Below are 23,249 nucleotides of genomic sequence, written 5' to 3'. Positions count from 1 at the left end.
ATAACAGTTTTTCTTTAAAAAGTGATCGATAAGGCCTTAGAAGATGAATAAACCATTTTGTTTTCTTTTATTAATGGTTGTATGAGTTCTTAATAATGGTAAGAACATCTATTTCGTTGGTAAATTTCAGAACTTCTATTATTTTTAGTTTTTTAATATGGGAAAGAGGACTGCGTCAAGATACATGATGGGTGACATGACCACCCCATCCCACATGAAAGCAAAAATATGACCCATGTTGATTCTTTCATGTGCGTTGTAATTGGCCTCTCACACTAGCGTAGGAACCACACTCCCGGACCGAAAACTCATTCCCTTCTAATATTCTTCACCTCTATTTGATTTCATTCGATTTTTTCTATTAAACTTTCATTTTAATGGAAGAATTTTAAAATTTATAATCTGAAAAGGACAGCCCAAGATTCGTAGGTGGGAGGGACCACTGGATGTGAAAGTGAAAGTAGAAATACCGAAAAATCCAACATTGCAAAAGTCGATGATGCTGACATGGAATCTCAGGGCAGATCTGGCAGTGATGAAGACAGTTGTCCACACCTCCCACGGTATAATGGGATCCGAGTCAGGGTTATAGGTATCGGTATTAGTGTCCGAATCAGTCTCAATCGATGCTGGAACCAGACCAATATCGGGCGTAATTTCAAAACTGATTTACTTTTCTGTGTCGGTATCGGGCATAATTACGAAACTGATCCAATTTTTGCCAATACACCCGATCAGTATCTGTATCGTATTTGTATCAGGCCTTAGCAATACCAATAAGATACACCACACCGGTCGGATACCCTTCCTGTCTCCAAAAAAAAAAAAAAAAGATACACCACACCGATACCATACCGATATTTGGAACAATGATTAGATGAAAAACAAATATTGTCATAGATTTGTAATTTTTTAGAGTTTTTTATTCAAAAGACTTATACAACTTGCTAGAAGAGGTTGGTTTCATTGGGTTTTTCCCCTTTGCTATTTCATTGACTAGAAGGAGAATACTGCATTTCTATTTTTTTCTCCTTCAATAAAATGTATTTTATTCCTCCTGAAAAAAAAAGAAAAAGAAAAAAAGAGTGTTGTATTATTATTTCAGAAAGCATTTTTTGAGTCAATTTACTATTTCAAAAAAGTATTTTTAGAGTCAAGAGGTTCAAAGTTTCAAAAAGAGTGTCTTTTGTTCATTCCCTCCTTTTTTTATCTTCTCTCCATTTTTTTAGTTTGAATTTATTGTGTTCTCTTGTGTGCAAGAGGCAATATTGAGCTCAAGTATAGTCCCACATTGGTTGTGAGAGAGTAACTTGAGAGAGATATATATACGGTTGGTTCCTTAAGGTGTGAGCCCTTTTGAGGGGTAGTCACCCTACTTTCTAGTGTGTGGGGGGTCCTTGGGGTGCTTTTGAATCAAGTGGCCGTGCCGTGGCCGGGGTCGGGGTGTGGGTCAAGGTGTGGGCAAAACCTTATTTTTAGATAGTAGGAGTTTTGCACTTTTGAATTTTAATTTTCATTTTAAAATTCGGTTTGGTTCACCCATGGTTCATCTATACGGTTGAACTGTACATACCTATTCATACACATATACGAATAAATACACCCCCTCCCTGTATGTGATGGAAACACGTACTGTCTCACCTATGGATATATCCCTTCATGAAAGGGTACTCAAGCACTATAAATACCAAGTCTTGCCTGGCATTTCAAACATACAACAGAAATGAATTGTCTCTGCAACAGTCCGTTCCAGAGACCAGTCTTTACTATATTTTCTTTATTTAATAGAGGGCTAGTATAGCCGTTTGGTATCCTTAGTACTCGTATTAGGTTCTGCAACCTATACGATTAGGAGTTGTTTCATCTTGGAGGGTTAGGTGCAAGGTCAACCCCGTTGCAGAAGTGGGGACATCTAAAAACTTAAGGAAAGTATCTGTTAGATACGACTCAACTCACCCTATTCGTGCTTGTTCCTGTTTGTGCTGTTTGGAGTTCTCCTCTCTGGTTCGTGTCTCGGTACTGATAACAGATATTTTTCTTATTTCTGTGTTACAGATTAGTCTTACAGTATTTGCCTTGTATTACAAAGAGTGAAAAAGAGAAAATAACCCTTATAACAGGTGAAGAAAAACTTGACAAATCATTAGTAGCTCATGGGTCGTGCTTCGGTCTCACATGGTAAGGTCGCCTGTGTAAGGGCTAGAAAGCAAGTAGTGCTAACCGTGCATTGTAGTTCTGTTTTTTGTGATTCTGATTTGAGGTTCCAATCCTTCCAATATGGAGCGAGAGAGAGAGAGAGAGAGAGAGAGAGAGTGTCTATTCTCAGAAATTGAACTATCAAATGGTTGCATCGTTATTCTTAAAATATTTCATAACGATGCAACCAAAACAATTTCAATTTCTTGACCAAAACTCTATTTGTTGACTATTTCATGAAATCAATCTGAAATTAAAATTGAAATCATACCAAATCAGCCCTTAATACCATATAATTTTTTCTTTTTCTTTTTAATTTGATAGTTTTTCAAAAATAATGCAAGTGATTGGTAATCAAAAGATCAAGTTGATTTTTTTTTAATTGGAATTTTTGGTCGATAGAGAAAAAGAAACTAATTTATTAAAATATACGAGGCCAAAGGTGTTCTCAAAGACGCATTGAGATAAGCTAATCTCAATGGTCCAAATATCTACCACATGATGAATTGGTGTAGAAGCATCATGGTGGGGCCAGAGGTATTATTGGAGGGTCTAATTTGGTAAGTGCATGTTGAAGATCAAATTAACATTTGGGAGGATCGATGGATTCCAGGTCTACTAGGATTCAAATTTTTATCCGCTGCTGTAACTGGAGCGCTGCTGTGCGCATCGTGCGGCGCAGCAGCAGCCATGTGGGCATAGTGGGCCCCACCATACGTACATGGCCGTTGCTGCGCCGTGTGATGCATACAGCTAGCAGTGCTCCAGTTACAGCAACGGATAAAGGTCCACCAGGATTCAAGACACAATATCCATGTCCAAGCAGTTGTTCGTTGGTTTTTGTTTTAGAGATCATTGATCGATCCAATAAAGTTTGGAACCAGAAACCATTGAGCTTATCTTTCCATCCAACAGATATGCAAGTTGTTCCTGATATCCCTTGTTGTTGTTCCCCCAAAGTGATGCATTATATTGGGGCACTTCAAAGGAATGGAAACTTTAGTGTGAAGTTTGCCTATCATCTTCTTTGTTTGGTGGAGCAACAAGAATTTGCAAGGGGACCCTCTTCATCTAATACTCAAGTGTCAACTCTATCTACAATGGTTTGGAAATCTATTTGTCATATCATACTCTTCTAAAAATTAGAAATTTTCTTTGGCATGCTTGTGCGGGAGGTTTAGCAACACGTGCAATGCTAGCTCAACGAAAGGGAAAGGTTACTTTTGATCACCATTCTTTAAGGTGCAATGTGGTGATGGAAACAATTGATCACATTATTATTTCTTGTCCATTTGCAAAGGCAATTTGGTTTGGAAGCTCTCTAACTTATTGTGTCTTTCGACAACCAAGCATTTTCAATGGATTAAGAGTTCAAGTTCTTTTAAGTACTCTTGGGAAGCAAACTCAAAGGGAAACCACTTCTTTATGTAGTTTCTGTTGGTTTAGATCCCATGGTGCAGCGGAAACAGATTGGATAACATTGCTTTTGCATTCATATTTGGAAAAACATGGTAAATCAAAATTTACTCGAGAAGATTTGGTTACCTTAGAGCAGAAAACGTGGCTCCTCCTCCAAATAATAGTTCTTCCACAACTTGAGCAATGTATGTGATTGACTTGTTCAATTCCTTGAAGCTTTCAATCCCCTACAATATGGAAGAACGCCACCAATCTCACTAAGGTTTTATAAAACCCTAGTCACCTCAACCCTCACACACAAGAGAGAGATTCTCCAAAACCGTGGAGCTCTCTCCCCTCTCCTTTAATATATAAAGCCCCTTTTTTTGGAGTGTTGCCTTGTGCAAGTTAAATTTTCAAGTTGGGATTTGCCACTTTAGTGAGATTTTGTCTTCTTTCCAAATTGTTCACCACCCTTGCTTCTTAAGTGGGAAGAGGTAGAATCTAAAAATGATTCCTATCTCGTTAATTATGACCAACTATATAATCAAATTATATTTTATTTAATGTCATAAATAAAAAGACAATTAACAAATTTAATATTCCCAAAATTGTCATGCACGATTAGACTCTTTAATTCACATGTAAGACCTTTCATTTTTCTATATCCCATAATGAGCTACATGGCAAGTAAATAAATACTGTCAAACCCCAACTCATTGTACATGTCCATTTCAGAGACTCTGTGACCACGATCGGATGCTGTAAAATATTTAAAAATAAATTTTAATATATTAATTATTATTTTTAATATTATAAATAATTTTTTTAAACAATTTACAAAAACGACACTAGCACTAGATTTGTGTATGATCGGTCACAGACTTTCTCTCTCCTTGATATTCCCAAATTAACGACAGTGGATTCCATGTTCAGCATCTCTTTCATCCACAACACAGAATCACATGTCCAGTGTACTGATATATAGTCCATAAGACACCAACCATTGGCTTACCAAAACAAATGATACAGTGTTGTACCAAATAAAATCTCTTAGGTCAAAGATCAAATGACATGTTCAAATCTCGTCCTCTCACAACTGGCAGTAGCATGTGCGAGATTTTTACCAGATTCTTTTCTATACACACAATATGCGTAACCACATTTATGTACTGAAAACATATTTCTAGTAACATACAATGTGACGACCATATAAACGGGATGTCTGGTCCTATCTCTAACTGAGAACTATTTTGGGTGAAAACTCATAGAACAACTTACAAGTCCAATAAATATAGGTCATGCGTGATATAAAATAAACACTTTATTAATATAAACCGGGTTTGATGGACACACGCATCCAACAGTTTCCTTGGTTGGTACCTTTGGCGAGCCAGAAACAACAATACTCACGACAGTAACATGTGGTCTCCAATCGATGCCATCAACCAAGCACAATGGGCATATCAATTTTGCGAGACACCGAGAGCATGATTAGAGAAACACAATTATTCCAAAATAATGCGAAACCACCAGACATACCATGAGGTGTAAGAAAAAAAGAGTGAGATAATCCTAACCTTTTTTGGATGTTACTCATATAAGAATCATGTTGCTTCGTTTCAATTAGAAAACAAGAGCCGGCTGAACATTCGAGCAAATTTTGCTCAAATATTGAATCATCAGGGGACGGTAGCACCCCTGACAGTTTCAAAACAATAGACTCATGGCCCCTTGGGGGCTGAGATTGGGCAGCCACCCACCCACACCTGTTCAGAAATAGAGGGAGTTGAGAAGAAGAGGTCTCCATGTTGAAGACAATGCGTTGTTGTCGAGCACGAGTCTTGATGCACTATTTTGTCAGATGCCATTTAAGAAGGGTAGGTTGATTTATGGGGATTTCTTACAACATAGAGCTTGAGGATATATACAATCGCTTGAAACTACGAATGAAAGGACTAGGAACCTCTCTGGGGGATCTTTTATCGATCTTCCTACTCACTGGGGAGTGGGGTGAAGAAGGCAATTCCTCAATTATAACTGAAGATGACAAATCAGGACTAGCCTCGGGCATTTTAGAAGATACTAAATAATTTTGGAAACCCTTGACATAGCCATAGCATCACATTCAGGCTCAGAAGACACCTTTCCTCCTTTATCAGAGCTTGATGTCTTCTTAAGTCCCAGATTATGCACATAAAGGTTTGCAAAAGGCAATCCAAAAGGTGAGCTAGAGCCCTGATTATTCAGCACTTGGTCGGAACCTGGAGCAGAAACCAGGTGGTTCAATCGTGGGGTTCAATCGTGGAGATGGGCTCAGCACAGAAAGGTCTTTAGGATGATCCAAAACATTACCCACCAAATGACTTAAGTCCAACTCGATTGGCCTTGAAACATATTGCAACAATGAGGATGGGTTCGAATCAGCGAATTGCCGATCTTCTTCCATCTCCATCTATTAATCTTTGGCCCTGGCCATTACTTAAACTTCTTTTAGACATCAACTTTATAGGACAAGATATGAACTTTAGATTTAAGAGGGATCCGTTTTGCTCGGTGGTCGCTTCAAACCAAGGCAAAATGGCTCAGCAATCAAACAATGCATTTGTATATTCCTATCTTAATTTGTAAGTTATTTTGATTTTTTTATCATTAAAAAAAAAAAAAAAAAAAAAAACACAATGAGGATGGGTTACTTGTCGTAGGGTTTTCCTTTAACTGGGTCTTTGGGGAAAGTTCCATTTCAGACAGACTCAAGTAGTCAAGTGGACTATGGTCCCACTATTTTCTGATATTGAAAAAGAGGAAGGTATTTGAACACAGGATATTCTCTAATCTGCTCCATCAAATAGGGGGAAGGTGTTTTTATGTTATTTTGTATGGGTACTTATGTCAATCTGATTATATTTAATGCCACTCATACTAATGCATGACCATGGATGATAATTTTCACCATTAAAAAATTAGAAAAAGATAACTTTAAAGAGGAGGTTGCTCGGCTTACCATTATTTTTTTTTGTTTATTTATTTTTTTGGTAACAAGAGGTGTTCGGCTTTTGGTTGACTAATTCCCTCAGGGTTGGTGCACGACCCCTTAACACACACGAACTAGGAGATACTGTACCCCTATGTTCACCAGGGAGTTTCCTTGCAAGCGGATGATCCCAAGGGAAAATTAACCTCTTCAATTCCCTAAAAGCTTGGCAGTACGGCAATGTTAGGAGGAGATCCTGACACGTGGCAACTTGGACATCCAACAGTCCGAGCTCATTGACTATGTTGAGTTCGGACCGTTGGATGTCCGAGCGTGATCCGACTCTGTTGCTTGTGCGCGTGAGATTACATACAAGATCCGAAGATCGTGATAGTGTAGAGACCAAATCACCAGATTATCCTTTAATTATTGCCAAGAATGAAGTATCCACTTGAAAATTTTTAACAATTTGGTCATTTAATATAGAGACGTCCTTTTCGTTGTTCGAGCCGTTGGACACTCCGACCTTCTCTCTGTTCTAGCTCCAGTAGCGGTAGTGATCAGTAGTCGCAAAGTCACTCTGAGCAGCAAGCCCTGGAACTCGTTTTCATCTCTTGATTCTCTTCTTTCGAGTAATTCAAAAAATCGCAATCTTCTCTGCAACTCCGCTCTCTCTTCGATGTCTGCGATCTCTTCTTCCCTTCTCACTTTCGGTCCATTCCTCTCAAAAATCTCTTCTTCGGCTCCTTGTTCACGTTCTTTTGCTTCTACAGTTTCAATTTTATCAAAGCCACTATGTTCTTCTTTTTATCTTCTCCGCTATTCCTCTCTTCAAACCAAGCCTCTTCGAGCTACCGAGGGAACAATCTCCGAGACTTCCACTTCAACCATAAGCATCGACAATGACTCCTCCTCTGACTCAACGCTCTTCGAGATCAGAGCTCGCAATAAGATCGGCCTTCTTCAAGTTATCACCAGGGTTCTCAAGGTCCTCGGTTTACGAATTGAGAAAGCGACCGTTGAAATCGAGAGCGATTTCTTTGTGAAGAAGTTCTTCGTGACTGATTCGCATGGGAGGAAGATCGAGGACCCCGGCAGCTTGGACCGTATCGAGAAGGCTTTGTTGGAGGCTATCGAGGGTGGTGATGGAGTGGTGGTGTTGGCGGATTCTTCAGTGCCTTCTTCTAGAGGAATTGTTGTGCGGAAAGCGGGATATCTACCCGAAGCTGGGGAGAGGAAGGCCAAGGCAGAGAAGTTGTTCGGGTTGATGGATGGATTCCTGAAGAATGATTCACATAGCCTTCAGAAGGACATTCTAGATCACGTTGAGTATACTGTGGCAAGGTCCCGGTTTAGTTTCGACGATTTCGAGGCTTACCAGGTAATGTAGTGACTAGTGAATGTATTTCTATATCTAATTTAAATTTTAAACTTAGAATCGGCTTCTTAATGTTATTAATTCGAGCTATCAATGTTGTTGTTTTCTACATTTACTTTACGCAGTCAGAAATGAAAGTGAATCTGATTTTGAATCTCGAATAAAATGGAGGGTTTTTTTTTGGGGGGGAGGGGGGGGGGGGGAGAGTAGCCAGACTAATTTGTAGTAAATAAAATTACATGGATTAAGAGAAGATGATTCAATAAAGTGATTAGAAGAATGTACAGTTACAGCAGTTTATAGAGTACATTGCTTGTAAAATCCAAACTTCTCACTTTGTGCAAGTCCTTGGATTATATCAAACCACTGAGAACCCCTGTGAAACATCTTAATATCCATTCATAGCTTTACCATGCTTTTAATAATTGCAATCATGTGTAGTTATTTCTGGACTTCATTATAAAAAATACATATGTTCCTTTCCTTCTATGTACCCTAAGAAAGTCAATGATCTCCACAGCATCAAAGCTTTGGGTTAAGTTCCAATTCAGGCCATTTTGTAAAGATTGTTTTCAGCTTCTTTTTTCTTGGGGGAGAGGGGGGAGGGGGGGGGGGGAAGTGGAAGATGATTCAGCTCAGATATACTGACATAATATTTCCAGATTGATACTGTAAAAGAAAAATTACAATGTAGAAAGAGATGACAACTTTATTCAAATAGAGTAACCAAGCTAGAAAAATCGTCCTTGAAAGATCTTTGGATGTCAAATAACAACCTTATCACTATGATCAGGGCCTATATTACATAATGTTTCATGATATAAGCTCTGACTGAGAACAACCCCTTAACCCCATTCTTCCATACCCTGCAATTAGATTAAAACTATCCAGAGGGACTCAAAATAAGCTGTTAAAGTTAGGCTCAAGCTTCTGTTTACTGTTTCTGCAGATTCCTTTGAAGAAAGTTTCCAGTTCATAACTCTGTTATGGATCTCTATCTACTACTGAACCAGGGCATTTCTTTTTCAAATCCAGCACCAGAAAGTATTTAGAAAGTGACTAAACGAGGTTCATCACCAGCCCAAACATCTTCCCAAAACCTGGGCTTTGAATCATAACCCACTCTGTAAGAGATCAGAGAAATGAAATGCAATGACCAAAGTCCTTCATTATGTTCTTCCACACTCCAGCGCCATGCAATATGCTCACCCTCTGGTGACATAGAGTTTGCGCTATGTACATATTTTTTTGAATCAACACTGTAGAAGCATCAGGGGAAAAAATCTTATTTTTCTCAAAAAGAGTCATTACATGGTATAAAAAAAGAAAACTTGTTCTCAATAAATAGAAATTGTTAACTATTCCATGCAATCAATAAAAAATTTAGTTTTTGAGAAAAGAAAATACCAAAATGCTAGGAATATATCATGGGCAGGAATTATAGAAAAATATATTGAACATTTGTGCCATTGTCATCAGTTATAAAGGTGAGCCAAACTTTTATTCCTCCCCCGGCCGATGGGTAGGATGTCCGAATATTTATCATTTCTTTTATGCAAGCTGTGAATATGATCTATTGACAAGATAATGCCAAAAAATTTATGACCCCCACTTCCTCCATTCTCTGGTTTCATTTCTCGTCTCTTCTTACCATAAAGTTGGTCTTGATATGGTGGTGTTTGTAGGCATTATCACACAGTGTGAGAGACCGGTTGATTGAGCGTTGGCATGATACTCAACAGTACTTCAAGAGGAAAGACCCAAAGCGCCTGTACTTTCTCTCTCTCGAATTTCTTATGGGTATTGTTGCAGCATTATTGATGAATTTTCAATGCTTTATCATTTGTCTCTACTTGGTAGTAACAATGGTGACTGTTTTCTGTGTGCCATTAATGTAAATATTTTTATTGACAGATTTTAAAGGTAATTTAATCCTTTATAGGTTGGTGAACATTTTCGTTCTTCATTCCCTACAACCTGATGCAGATAAAACACGGAAGTGGGCTTATTTAGTGGAAATAAACCTTGGTCTGGGTTATATATGTGTTGGGCCTTTGGTCCAAGAGTTTTTCATTGTAATGGGCCACTTTGATAAACCTAACGTATAGGTAGAAGATAGGAAACAATATTTATTGGTTAGTTAAGTTGGGGTCTTAGTCGTTGTTTTCTGTTTCACTTTATTTATTATTTGGGAAAAAGATACCCACACCGACAGTGTGAGGATCCTTTCTCATGTCTGCTCACATCCTGACCATGTGGGACCCACATCACCCTCTCTCTCCTCCCTGACCATGTAGGCCCTCCTTGTTGATGAAAGCGTTTCCCTCGCCGTTATTGGTGTGGTGTGGGAGACACTGGCAGCATGGGGAACCTTCTCCCTTATTATTTTATCTTAGGGAAAATTTCTCTCGTCTCAATACTTACCCTATATTTAATCAAACTCTCTTACTCGTACTTTCTTTTTTGATTCCCCCAGAAAAGAAAACTTCCACCTCTCTTTCTCCCCTGGTACTTCAAAATGCCCTAATTACTCCTCTATTTGCATAACCCAACAAGTTCTCCCATTCCTATTGAATTGGTTCAACATATTTGGTTTCACCAAATTACTTGAGTGAGTCAGATAAGCAAACAATGAAAAGAAGGGAAAATATGCGGAACGGGAACTGACTTTGCCTTCTCCCACTGTCTTTGAGAGCAAGAACAATCCCATTCCGACTCTTTCTCCTCCCACCTTCTTGAGAACAAGAACAAACAATCCTCTTCTGCTTCTGGGACACTAACCATCAATTTCAACTCAAAGGTACTCTCTCAATCTATCTTTCATTCACTCTCTCTCTCTCTCTTCATACTTGCCTTTTCTGCCTTATTTTTCTTCCATAAAGAAAGCTTGATTGCAATGTTCTTAAATCAAGCCTTGAATGGATGCTCTTTCTGGGGAAAGTAGTTAATACGAGAAAAAATTCATCCTTTTTAGGTTTCAGGAAAACTGTTGAAAGATTTTTCTGTCATTTCCTTTGATACCTTGCTCCTGCTCATGCTGTTATTCACCGTGATTCACAAACCATCACTGGAAAACACTATGAATTCCTGGCCTCTTCCTAGGCTTTTGACTTTCACAGACATTTTTTGTCATTTTCAATGGTGGTTTGGATATGGTATACTTAAGTAATCCTGCAAGAGAAATATAAAATTTTTGATAATCTTTTACCTGTTCATTAGTGGATGGTACATTGGTACTCGTCACGGTTGCTTCTTGGTTTAATAGTTAGCCTTAGAGGAAGGCAATACCCAAATGCTTTTTTGAGGCTTTTGGGCTTGCTGGCTGCTTGTTTGTAGGAATCCTTTGTGTTTCATCTCTGGTTGCTGTCACAGTGGGGAAGGAAATATCAACTACTATTGTGCTGAATGTTTTATCTTTGCCAGGACTGATTCTATTGCTATATTGCATTTATAAGGTACACAAATATGAAGATAACAGTGAAACTGCTGATGGCTCTTCCCCCCATACACCTTTGATTTGGACAGTAAAGTGACTTGCCAAATCTGAATTTCTTAGTAGAATATCATTTTGGTGTTTGAACGCCTTAGAGGAGGAAGGTAAGGAAAAGACCCCATGGGGGGCAGATATACCCTGCTTACGCAAGATAGACTGGGCGGAATTCTGTTACTTGATTTTCATGGAAAAATTGAATAGCCAAAAACGAACCAGGTCATTTACCACACCTTCAATTTTGTGGACAATTGTTCTTTGCCATTGGAAAGAGATTTTAATTTTTGGATTCTTTGCTCTGCTTGAGATATTCATGCTAACTGCTGGTCCTCTGTTTCTTAATGCCTTCATTGAGGTTGCTGAAGGGAAAGGAGCTTTTGTTAGTGAGGATTAAAGATTAACCATATTGCTACTCCTTGCAAAAGCTTAGAATCCTCTATCACAGAGGCAATGGTACTTCCGAAGTAGAATAGTAGGACTTAAAGTTAGATCCATGCTCTAGGAAGCTATTTATAGGAAGAAGCTGAGACTCTCAAATGCTGCTAAGAAGATGCATTCAGTGTGCAATATAATGAAATGTCACTGTAGATGACTAGATGCCTAAGGAAGCGCAAGATGAGAGGCTGAAGGCTAGTTCAGGAGCTCTTGGGAACATGAAAGTGTTGAAGCTATGCATGGGAGATCCATTTCAAAAATGTTATAGAAAGATTGTGGACAGAAGAATACAGATGGTTGCCAATGGTGCAGCTACAGAAGGCTTACAGCACATTTCTCTTTTGGTCATCCCCTGTATGGGTCTCAATAGGTACTTTTGGGGCATGCTACTTCCTTGGTGTTCCTTTTTATGCTAGTAATATCCTCACCTTCTTAACAACTCTAAAATTTGTACGGGATCCTATTAGAAAGGAATTAAACACTCATCTATAGAAACTTCAGCCAGGAAATTTAACTGGCTTTTGATTTTTTTTTTAGTGGTTCCATTCTGCTAGTTCATAATTTTATGCAATGTATGCACACAACAGGCATTTCAGGAGGAAAGTGGTTGATACTTGAAACAACCCAACCGACCAATGCTTTTTACATGACATGAGAGATGCAAGCCTGTTCAGTTTGAACACATATGGGCAACTTTTAGGTACTTGACCGATACGTCAAAAGCTCTAGAGCTGATGGAATGCGTTAAATCAAGCTCTTTAACCTATCCCATACTAGGCTGGCCCAATCTAGCACCCATACATTAGATCGGGCCCCATTAGACACATAACAGACCACCACACTTCCGTAGCCGTCATCCTTTGCGGCTTTCACTCTAGGCAACTCTCACTCTAGTGGTAGGTAGCCCTTTCCAAGCGGCTCCACTCTGCTCCAGAGTTTTTGTCTGGTAGCAGGTAGCCCTTTCTTGATGGCTTTCACTCTACTCCGGGTAGCCCTCTCCTAGGTAGCCCTTTCCATGATTTGAACCCGTGACGTGGTGCCTGACTTTGATACCAAATGTTAGGTACTTGACCGATACGCAAGGTTCAAAAACTCATCTCGACCCGGTGTCTCGACTAAGTCGAGATGACTGAGATCTCGGCGAGTTAGTGTATTTTTCGGTGGGCAAATGGCTATAGTTGGCTCCAAAACTTTACGGGGAGCTTGTTTTAGGCTTAATAAACACATTTAAATCTTCCAATTGTAAAATAAAAGCACCCAATTTGGTGTTTTGGATTTGCACCCTTTGCTGGCAGTAATCATTGAACCCTTAATGTAATATTGCCTATTCTACACATTGTTTGAGTGCTATGAGACGTAATTGGCAAGTAAAACAAGTAAATTATGTAATAATGGATGAAGAGACATAATATTGAATAATTGTTTAAGAAATAGTTGAACTTAAAGTTTCTACTACAAACCACAAGATGCAGTGAAGTGTTCACAATGCCAATTACATAGACACCCAACCCAAGTACAATGAATAAGGGGCTCTTGTAATCTTGTTCCCCTTTAGTATTTTAATTATTTTATTCACCAAAAAAAAATAAAAATAATACATAAGTCATAGACACCTTACTACCCTAGTCTTCCACTTCTCAACTCCCAAGTCCCAACAATACAATACTATGACTTAATGAGTACTGAGGAGATCGAGATCTCAAAATATTCGAGATTTCTCCGAGATTCTTGAAATCATAGTTGTCATGGCGTCGCCATGGCGCTGGGAGAGGTGGCATATCGAGCTACGCCATGGTGGATGTAAATATATCGTTCGATATGGCTTCCATGGCGTCGCCATGGCGTTGCCATGGACGCCATACCACGATATGTTGGCATATCGGTCGATATTTGTACATATAAAAGTTAGATTTAAAATTTTTTTTTTTTAAACCATTTAATAGCTTAGATGCTTTTTTATTAATGTCTATTGGAGGTGTAACTTAAAAGTATACACCTGCAATACACATTATCAATTTATCAACAATAAACATATTACCCTAATAATTTGGGGGAAATCGAAATCGCAAAAGGCTAAACGCCTAAAGAGTTCGAAACTTCAAGGTTCTCCTCAGAGAGTCGAGACGGAGGAAGTGAGGAAGAGTTCGTGAGAGTTGAGACGAGATTCCGGCAAGCTTCCTGCAACTCTCGGCAGCAGTTCTTCACTCCTTCGAAGTAACGAACATCTCCAGCAAGTCAGCAACCTCCAAGACTCCATTCCGGTAAGTTTTTATTATTTTGTAATTTGTATTTTTGTTTAAATTGGTTCTTCTTCCTCCTCCCAGTCCTCTGCAACTCGATTTTTGAGTTCAGTTCTTCTCCTCCCAGCAGTCCTCTTCTTCTTCTTCAGTTCTTCTCCTCCCAGCCAGTAGTAATAGTATCGTTTTTTTTTTTTTTCCCCTTCTTGTCTTGCACAGCCACACATACGCAGTTACAGTGTTACACACAGAGACAGGGAGAGAGTTGAGAGACAGAAGGGGGGGGGTAGTAGTCCTCTCGGTTTTTTTATTTTTATTTTTCTCTTTTCTTCTTCGCAAGTCGCAACTACTTGTACAGTGGGAGATAGTCGAGAGAGAGGGGGGCCTCTTGGTTTTTTTTTTTCTCTTTTTTTCTCTTCTTCGCAACCTCTTTGTTCAGTCTCTGTGAACAGGGACTCAGGGAGATAGTCGAGACTTGAGAGACAGCGGAGAGCCTCTCGGTTTTTTTTTTCTTCTTCGCAACTGCTTGTACAGGGAGATAGTCGAGAGACAGAGGGGGGGGGGGAGGGATTTATTCCAGTTACAGCCACAGTACTCTGTTTTTTTTTCTTTTTTCTTCTTCTTGCCTTGCAGTTGCAGGCTTGCTTACAGCAGACCTCTCAGTTTTTTTTTTTTTCCTTTTTTCTTCTTGTTGCCTTGCACTTGCAGCCTTGCAGGCTTGCACACAACCTCTCGGTTTTGAGCTTTTCCGCTTCTTGCCTTGCAGTTGCAGGCTTCCACATAGACAGAGAATGAGAGGTGTTTTATTTTTTTCTTCTTCTTGCCCTGCACACAGCCACACACAACAGCAGCACATATTCAACTCCATTAGTCCATAATTCAGTTTTTTGTTTCCCCCTTCAACTTAATGTTATAGCAGAAAAACCAGTACTTTGATAGTTTGATTTTGTGTTTTAGTTCAGCCTAAAAACCAGTTTAATTGTTATTTTTGTTTTGTGACTTTTGTAGTCTCTTTCATAGTTGAACTAATGGATGGTTCTACACAAATTAGTCCTGGGTAAGTCCATAGTGGCATAGTATATTAGTAGTAGTGTAGTACACTTTCATGTTGATTTTTGATGTTATAGGACATATATTATAGCATACTCAATGATATTAAAAATAGAGAAAATAAAAAATTAAATATGGTCGACATGCTCGCCATGGCAACGCCATGGCGGGCGACATGTCGATATATCGACGTGACACCCTTCCACTGACTTGGATCGCCGTGACGCCGTGACAACTATGCTTGAAATATTCGAGATTTCTCCGAGATTCTTGAAATATTCGAAATTTCGGTCGAGTTATTCAAAACTGTGCATGTTTTGTGTCTCATATGTCATCTCGTCTTGAGGAACTTGAGATATTCGAGATCTCATTAAGATTTCGGCGAGTTTTTGAACTATGCCGATACCTCAAAAGCTCCAGAGCTGATGGAACAAGTTAAATCAAGCTCTTTAACCTATCCCATACTAGGCTGGCCCAATCTAGCACCCATACATTAGATCGGGCCCCATTAGGCACATATTAGCAACTTTGATTAAAGGGTTTTTTACATGTGCCTCCCCTGAGCTTTCAACTATTTACAAAAACACGTGAGTTTTGGACATTTACGCATGCCACCCCTACTTTCCAAAATATTTAATAAGTAAACCCAGTCCGTTACTGGTTCCTGTTAGTTGTGAATGGTAGGAGTTTTTTATACATTTTCTGACCAATATACCCTTGATAGGGTAGAATGACATTATTGTCCTTATACTTACCTCTAAAACACAATCGACCGTCAAACCAAATATTCGCGTCATCTTTGCGCAAGAACATCTCCACAGTGTACACCTGTAACTCATCTTCCCCGCCGCCGCTGAGCTTTCCGGTGAGCAGGGGCTTGATGTTCACAACAACGAGCTTTCCAGTGAGCTTCCATCCGGATTTCGGTCGTTAAAGAAGCTTAAGGATCTCAACCTTGCGAATAATGAGTTCTATAGGAAGATCAAAGTTGAAATTGGGAGCTTGACCGTGCTTAATTATCTCAATCTCTCCGGAAATCTTTTCTCTGGGAGTATCCCATTTGACAATTTGTTAGACAACCAACTCTTTGAAGACCTTCCTCCTCTTTATGACAAGGAAAATTATAGGGATAGCTTCTTGGGCAATCCGGGCTTGTGTGGTGATCTGCCGGATCTTTGTCCAAGGGGAAGTGAAGCTAAGAACCAGGGTTTCGTCTGGCTGCTTCGATCAATCTTTACACCTGCTGTTCTAATCTTCTTTATTGGGATTGGGTGGTTCTACTGCAAGTACAGGAGTTTCAAGGTGGTGAAGAATGGTATTGATAAATAAGTACAGGAGTTTCAAGGTGGTGAAGAATGGTATTGATAAATCAAAGTGGACGTTGACTTCATTCCATAAACTGGGTTTCAGTGAATACGAGATTCTGGATTGCCTAGATAAAGATAACGTGATTGGTAGTGAAGCTTCTGGGAAGGTCTACAAAGCTGTACTTAGTAATGGAGAGGCAGTTGCCGTGAAGAAGCTTTGGGGAGGATCAAAGAAAGATGATAGTAGTGATGATACTGAGAAAGGTCAGATCCTAGGCAATTGCTTGAGGCAGAGGTTTAGACATTGGGAAAAATCCTCCACAAAAATATTGTCAAATTATGGTGTTGCTGTACTACCCGAGATTGCAGGCTTCTTGTATATGATGCCAAATGGAAGCTTACGTGATTTGCTTCATAGCAGCAAGGGAGGCTTGTTGGATTGGTCGGTGGATTCAGCCAAGCGGCTTTCCTATTTGCATCACGATTGTGTGCCTTCCATTGTTCACAGAGATGTGAAATCAAACAATATCCTGTTGGATGGGGAGTTTGGAGCTCGGGTTGCTGACTTCGGTGTTGCCAAGGTAGTTGACATGGTTGGGAAGGGACGGAAATCCATGTCTATGATTGCTGGTTCGTGTGGTTACATAGCTCCAGGTTCATGTGGTTACATCTCTCCAGATTTTATAAGCTTGCAGATTGCTCATAGCCTTTATAATCTGTAATTCTTGTGCTCATAATATTTTTGTGCTGATTTTGACACTGTTGATAGCTGAATTTGTTATCCAGTTTGATGCAGAATATGCGTATACTCTTCGAGTGAACGAGAAGAGTGACATATACAGTTTTGGAGTGGTGATTCTAGAGTTGGTGACAGGGAGACTTCCCATTGATCCTGAGTATGGGGAGAATGATTTGATGAAGTGGGTCTGCACCACCCTGAATTAGAAAGGATTTGGTGAAGTGGGTCTGCACCACCCTGGATCATTTCCAGGTCGCCGGAAGCCATAGATGGCCAGTTTCAGTTCAGCGGCAAGAATGATGGTCGCCTCGGAGGTGTAGTAGCTGTTAGGGCTTCTCCTTTCGGTTTGGTCTTGCTCCACAGTAGAAATAATGGAAGAAGAGGTTAGTTTAGAAGGGCAATTTGGTCAATAGAGGATATATTCTAACGTTTTTAGTCCCAGGTTAACGGACTGGGTTTACTTAATAAACATTTTGGAAAGTAGGGGTGGCATGCGTAAATGTCCAAAACTCATGGGTGTTTTTGTAAATAGTTGAAAGCTCAGGGGAGGAACGTGTAAAAAACCCTTGATTAAAATATTGGAAATAAACCAGATGACTGGTTAATATTCAAGGAGTTGAATATCACCCATATAATAATTTTTGATTGGCGGTGTTTCAATTTATAGAGCATCCAAGTCTTGATCCAAAACCTGACAGATCCATTACCGCACTTGGGTAAAGTTACACAAAAATATTCTGCTTTGTCTGACAAAATTAACTATTGAATATATCCCATCTACTAATTGGACGTCATAGAGCAACCATTTTACTTTTAATGTTATTGAATTCCGTGAATACTGGCTTGAGTCAGAGTGACTACAGCCATCCTTGATTTATAATATGTGAACGAACATTCTTGACTAGGTACAAGGACAATATTACCCCTATGACAATTTTACCCCTATGACCATTTTACCCTTGAACCCATATTACAACACTCCCCCTCAAGTTGGTGCATACATATCAAACATGCCCAACTTGCTAACAATAGGAAAAAATAACTTATTCCTGATCCCTTTGGTAAGGATATCAGCCAGCTGTTCACTAGACTGGATAAACGGAATACAAACTGTTCCTTGTTCCAATTTCTCTTTGATGAAATGCCAGTCTGTTCCAATTTCTCTTTGGTGAAATGCCGGTCAATCTCAACATATTTGGTACGATCATGTTGAACCGGGTTGTGAGCAATGCTGATTGTTGACTTGCTATCACAGTAGAGCCGCATTGGAAGATCAACATTCATCCCCAAGTCTTGAAAAAGCCCCTTGAGCCAGAGAAGTTCACAAATACCTTGTGCCATAGCTCGAAATTCAGCTTCAGCACTAGATCAAGCTACAACAGCTTGTTTTTTGCTTCTCCAAGTAGTAAGGTTCCCTTCAACAAATGTGCAATATTCGGATGTGAACTTCCTATCATCAGGATTGCCAGCCCAATCTGCATCAGTGTATGCTTCTATCCGGAGATGGCTATATGAAGAATACAAGACTCCCTTTCCAGGAGAGGACTTGAGGTAACGGAGTATTCTGTATGCTGCTTCCAAATGAGAAGAGTGAGGATCATGCATGTGTTGACTGGCAACACTTACAACAAATGTGATGTCTAGCCGAGTATGTGAGAGGTATATCAATCGGCCAACTAACCTCTGATAGCTACCCTTGTCCACTGGGTCACCTTCCTTACCTAAGGATTTGGGGGATCTCTTCTACTGATTAGCATGGCTTTGATACCATGATACAAACTAGAACCTAACTAATCAGTAGAGAAGAGAAGAAAGAAGGAATATAAGAAGAGAGGGGAAAGCACACACTGCCGATGGAAGAAGGCAGAAGGCAGCCTGCGATAGAAAGGTTGGAATAATCTATCACAGGCCCTTCTCTCAACTATATATAAGTTAAATATGAATAAGAGTGTAAATAAGTTGGAGGTTTACAATATTACTCCTAACCTATTACACATTATAGCCTTATAACTAAGGACAAGAAAATACTGAAAATACATAAAAACCCAAAACCCAAAGTTGTAAGACTAAAATACCCCTAATTCTCAATAGATACAATGTACGTGTTAAAGTGTGTAGATACAATGTATGCATCTACATACATTGTGCACATTGTTATACATGTTAGGACTTAGGATAAGGATTGTGACACATCCTTAGTTCCTTACCTAACATTCCTTAATTGTAATCATAGTTGTCATGGCGTCCTGGCGCTGGAGAGGGCTGCATGGCGACCTACGCCATGGCGACCCTCTTTGATTTCTTCTTCCTGACTCTCTTTCCCTCTTCGATTTCTTCTTCCTGTCTTCGATTTCTTCTTCCTGTCTTCGATTTCTTCTTCCCTCTTCGATTTCTTCTTTCCCTCTTCAATTTCTTTCAATTCTTCTTCGATTTCTTCTTCCTGTCTTCTTTCCCTCTTCGATTTCTTCTTCCTGTCTTCTTTCCCTCTTCGATTTCTTTCGATTTCTTCTTTCCCTCTTCGATTTCTTCTTCGATTTCTGAATTTTCTTCTTAAAACTTGAGAAACAATAGAGAAAAAATAAAACATGGCTTGAGTATACATCTATTAACACATTAAAAATAGAGAAAATAAAAAATAAAACGTGGTCGACATGCTCGCCATGGCAACGCCATGGCGGGCGACATGTCGATATATCGACGTGACACCCCTCCACCGACTTGGATCGCCGTGACGCCGTGACAACTATGATTGTAATCCCTTCTCCCATCTATAAATAAAGGTGGCCCTTGTCATTCTAGACAAGCCAAATCATTCTCTAAATCTTCTATTCTCAATTGAAAACAAATCAGAAAATTCATTAGTATTATCAGTCATTACAACAGGGAAATAATAGAAAAGAATAACCCACTCACCCACACACAGACACACACACACACACACAAAAAAAAAAGATTAAAGAGAGCACAAGTGACAAGACACTTGACAATTGATACAGCTCTCAAAGGATGGAATATTAAAGGACTAGAAAGATAAGGAGGCTTCTTTAATTCATAAGACAATGAAGAACTACATACTACATCAGAGGGCTGTTTACTAGTTGTTAACAAAACAGAAATAATGGAATTGCTTGAGTGATCAATGTGATCAGCCAAGCCATATATTTATAATCTGAAAATTTACATCATAGTGACAATAATGACCCTACCATAGCTGACTTAGCTAGGCAGTACACAATAATAAAAATAAAACATCAAAATGACCAGAATACCCCCACGGTATTCTGGTGTACATTATTCAACACTCCCCCTCAAGTTGGAGCAAATATGTCTATCATACCCAACTTGACTAGATTAGGATGTAATAACTTTCCAGACAATCCCTTAGTGAAGATATCAGCAAGTTGATCAGCAGATTGCATAAAGGGAACTTAAATCAGTCCTTCTTCTAATTTCTCCTTAATGAAATGCCTATCCACCTCAACATGCTTGGTACGATCATGCTGTACTGGGTTTGTGCTATGCTGATTGAAGCCTTGTTGTCACAGTACAACATCATAGGAAGGCGAATAGGAACACCAAGATCATATAGCAAACCCTTGAGCCAGAGTAACTCACAAATGCCTTGTGTTATAGCTCGAAATTCTGCTTTGGCATTAGAACGAGCAACTACATTTTGCTTCTTGCTACGCCAAGTGACGAGATTCCCACCTACAAAGGAACAATACCCAGAGATAGACTTGCGATATGCAGAACCAGCCCAATCTGCATCAGTATATGCCTCTATCCGTAGGTGACCATGTGTAGACAGAAGAATGCCTTTTCCAGGAGCTGACTTCAGGTAGTGAAGAATACGAAGAACAACCTCCATATGAGTAGAGTAGAGATCATGCATAAACTGGCTCACAGTACTCACAGCGACAGCAATGTCAGGACGAGTGTGTGAGAGATAAATCAGCTTCCCGACAAGTCTTTGGTACCGGCCTTTGTCAACAGGATCACCCTCTTTTTCCTTGAGACGAACAGTAGGATCCATAAGAGTATGTGAAGGGTGACAACCTAATAATCCAGTTTCAGCCAATAAGTCTAGGACATACTTCCTTTGGGAGAGAAAGATGCCCTTGGAGGATCTGGCAACCTCAATCCCAAGAAAGTATCGTAGTTTCCCTAGATCTTTAATCTCAAATTCCTGGCCAAGGAAGGTCTTCAACCGGCTCTCAGCACCATCATTGCCAGTAACCACTATGTCATCAACATAGACTATAAGAACAGTGAGTTTGTTACCAACCCTCTTTATAAAGAGTGTGTGATCAGCATTACTCTGCTTATAGCCCACAGAAATCATGGCCTTGTGGAACTGGCCAAACCACGCTCGAGGTGACTGCTTCAGCCCATAAAGTGCACGCTTCAGTTTACATACTTTACCTTGGTTTTTGTCACAAGAGAACCCCTGGTGGAATGTCCATATACACCTCCTCATCCAATTCTCCATTTAGGAAAGCATTTTTCACATCTAGCTGCTGCAAATTCCACCCAAAGTTGACCGCACAGGATAGTAACACACGAACAGTATTTAGCTTTGCAACAGGTGCAAAGGTTTCTTGGTAATCAATGCCGTATGTCTGAGTGAACCCCTTTGCCACAAGTCGTGCCTTATACCTATCCACAATGCCATCCACCTTTTGTTTCACTACAAACACCCACTTACATCCAACAGTTCTCTTCCCAGGTGGAAGAACCACAAGCTCCCATGTGTTATTTTTCTTCAAGGCCTCCATTTCTTCCATAATTGCTGCCTTCCACTTTTCATCTGATAGAGCTTCCTGCCAATTGTTAGGAATACGAACAGAAGAAAGGGAAGAAACAAAAGCGCGAAAGGATGGGGAAAGGGAGTTATAAGATACAACATGGGATGTGGGATGCTGAGTGCAAACCCTGACACCTTTGCGAAGAGCAATAGGTAACTCAGGAGAAGGAACATTACCAGGTGGAGAGGCAGGTTCTGGAACCAGGTTCGGCAATTGGATGGATATTGGAGCAACAGTTGATTGAACCTGCTTATGCTTCCTTGTGTAGGTCTGCACATTACTGTCATCAATCTTCCTCTGAAATTCACTAATGGTTTTCTGGACAAGAGTTTGAACTAGAGTAGTTTGCTCCCCTTGAATAAGAATGTCAGCAACATCAGGGATGGTCTCCCCTTGTATAGGGACCTCTCCCCCTGACTCAGAGGGAGGACTAGGACCAGACCGAACAAGAACAGACTCATTGCAAATAGACTGGAGTGGAGGTGGAGATTCTATGGTCAGCACATCTTCATTAACACTCTCCCCCTAAAGAGGTGGGGACACATAATAGGAAACAGTCTCATGAAAGACAACATCCATACTGACCAGAGTACGTTTGGCAGGAGGATAATAACACTTATACCCCTTTTGAGTAGGAGAGTAACCTAAGAAAATGCAGCGGTGACAACGAGGTTCAAGTTTACCAGGGGACCTTATATCCCTGGCATAACAGACGCAACCAAACACCTTAGGGGGAACAACAAAGGAAGAAGAGCCAAGTAAGAGCTCAATAGGGGGCTTGGAATCAAGAACCCGACTGGGCAGCCTATTAATTAAATAGGTTGTAGTGAGGACAACATCTCCCCAATAAAAAGAACATTGCAAGCAAACATAAGTGCTCTAGCCACCTCTAAAAGGTGGTGGTTTTTCCTCTCAGCCACACCATTTTGGGCTGGAGGGTCAACATAGCTGGTCTGATGTAAAATCCCATGGGCAGCAAGGTATGTTGGAACTTGGAACTGACCTTCCATATACTCTGTCCCATTGTCACTCCTCAAAATTTTAAGAGTGGTTCTTGTGAAAATGCTGAAAACAAGAAAAAACTTCATTTTTTGTGTGCATGAGGTAAACCCAAGAGAATCTAGAATAGCAATCAATAAAAGTGACATACCACCGATGACCGGAAAGAGAAACTTTTCTACTAGGACCCCACACATCAATATGAACAACATGAAATAAGGAAGAAGACTTTTTATTAGAA

The 23,249-nt window shown here is 39.8% G+C and overlaps 1 protein-coding gene and 1 long non-coding RNA gene across 2 annotated transcripts in view; both read left to right on the top strand.

The window, feature by feature from the left end:
* The first annotated feature begins 7,209 nt into the window (after positions 1–7,209).
* LOC122640903 (glycogen phosphorylase 1-like) overlaps positions 7,210–23,249 on the top strand; it is a 175,895-nt gene continuing 159,855 nt past the window's right edge. The window contains exons 1-2 of the mRNA XM_043834188.1: positions 7,210–7,949; positions 9,632–9,746. Of these exons, the coding sequence (XP_043690123.1) occupies positions 7,248–7,949; positions 9,632–9,746 (817 nt within the window). The 5' untranslated portion in view covers positions 7,210–7,247. The remainder of the gene's footprint in view (positions 7,950–9,631; positions 9,747–23,249) is intronic.
* On the top strand, positions 16,931–17,407 carry LOC122640904. Its single transcript, XR_006329774.1, has 2 exons — positions 16,931–17,119; positions 17,262–17,407. It is a non-coding gene; the product is annotated as an uncharacterized LOC122640904 (long non-coding RNA).

Source organism: Telopea speciosissima, chromosome 9 (genome assembly GCF_018873765.1).
Source record: "Telopea speciosissima isolate NSW1024214 ecotype Mountain lineage chromosome 9, Tspe_v1, whole genome shotgun sequence".
NCBI lineage: Eukaryota > Viridiplantae > Streptophyta > Magnoliopsida > Proteales > Proteaceae > Telopea > Telopea speciosissima.
This window is presented reverse-complemented; position numbering and strand designations above follow the sequence as displayed.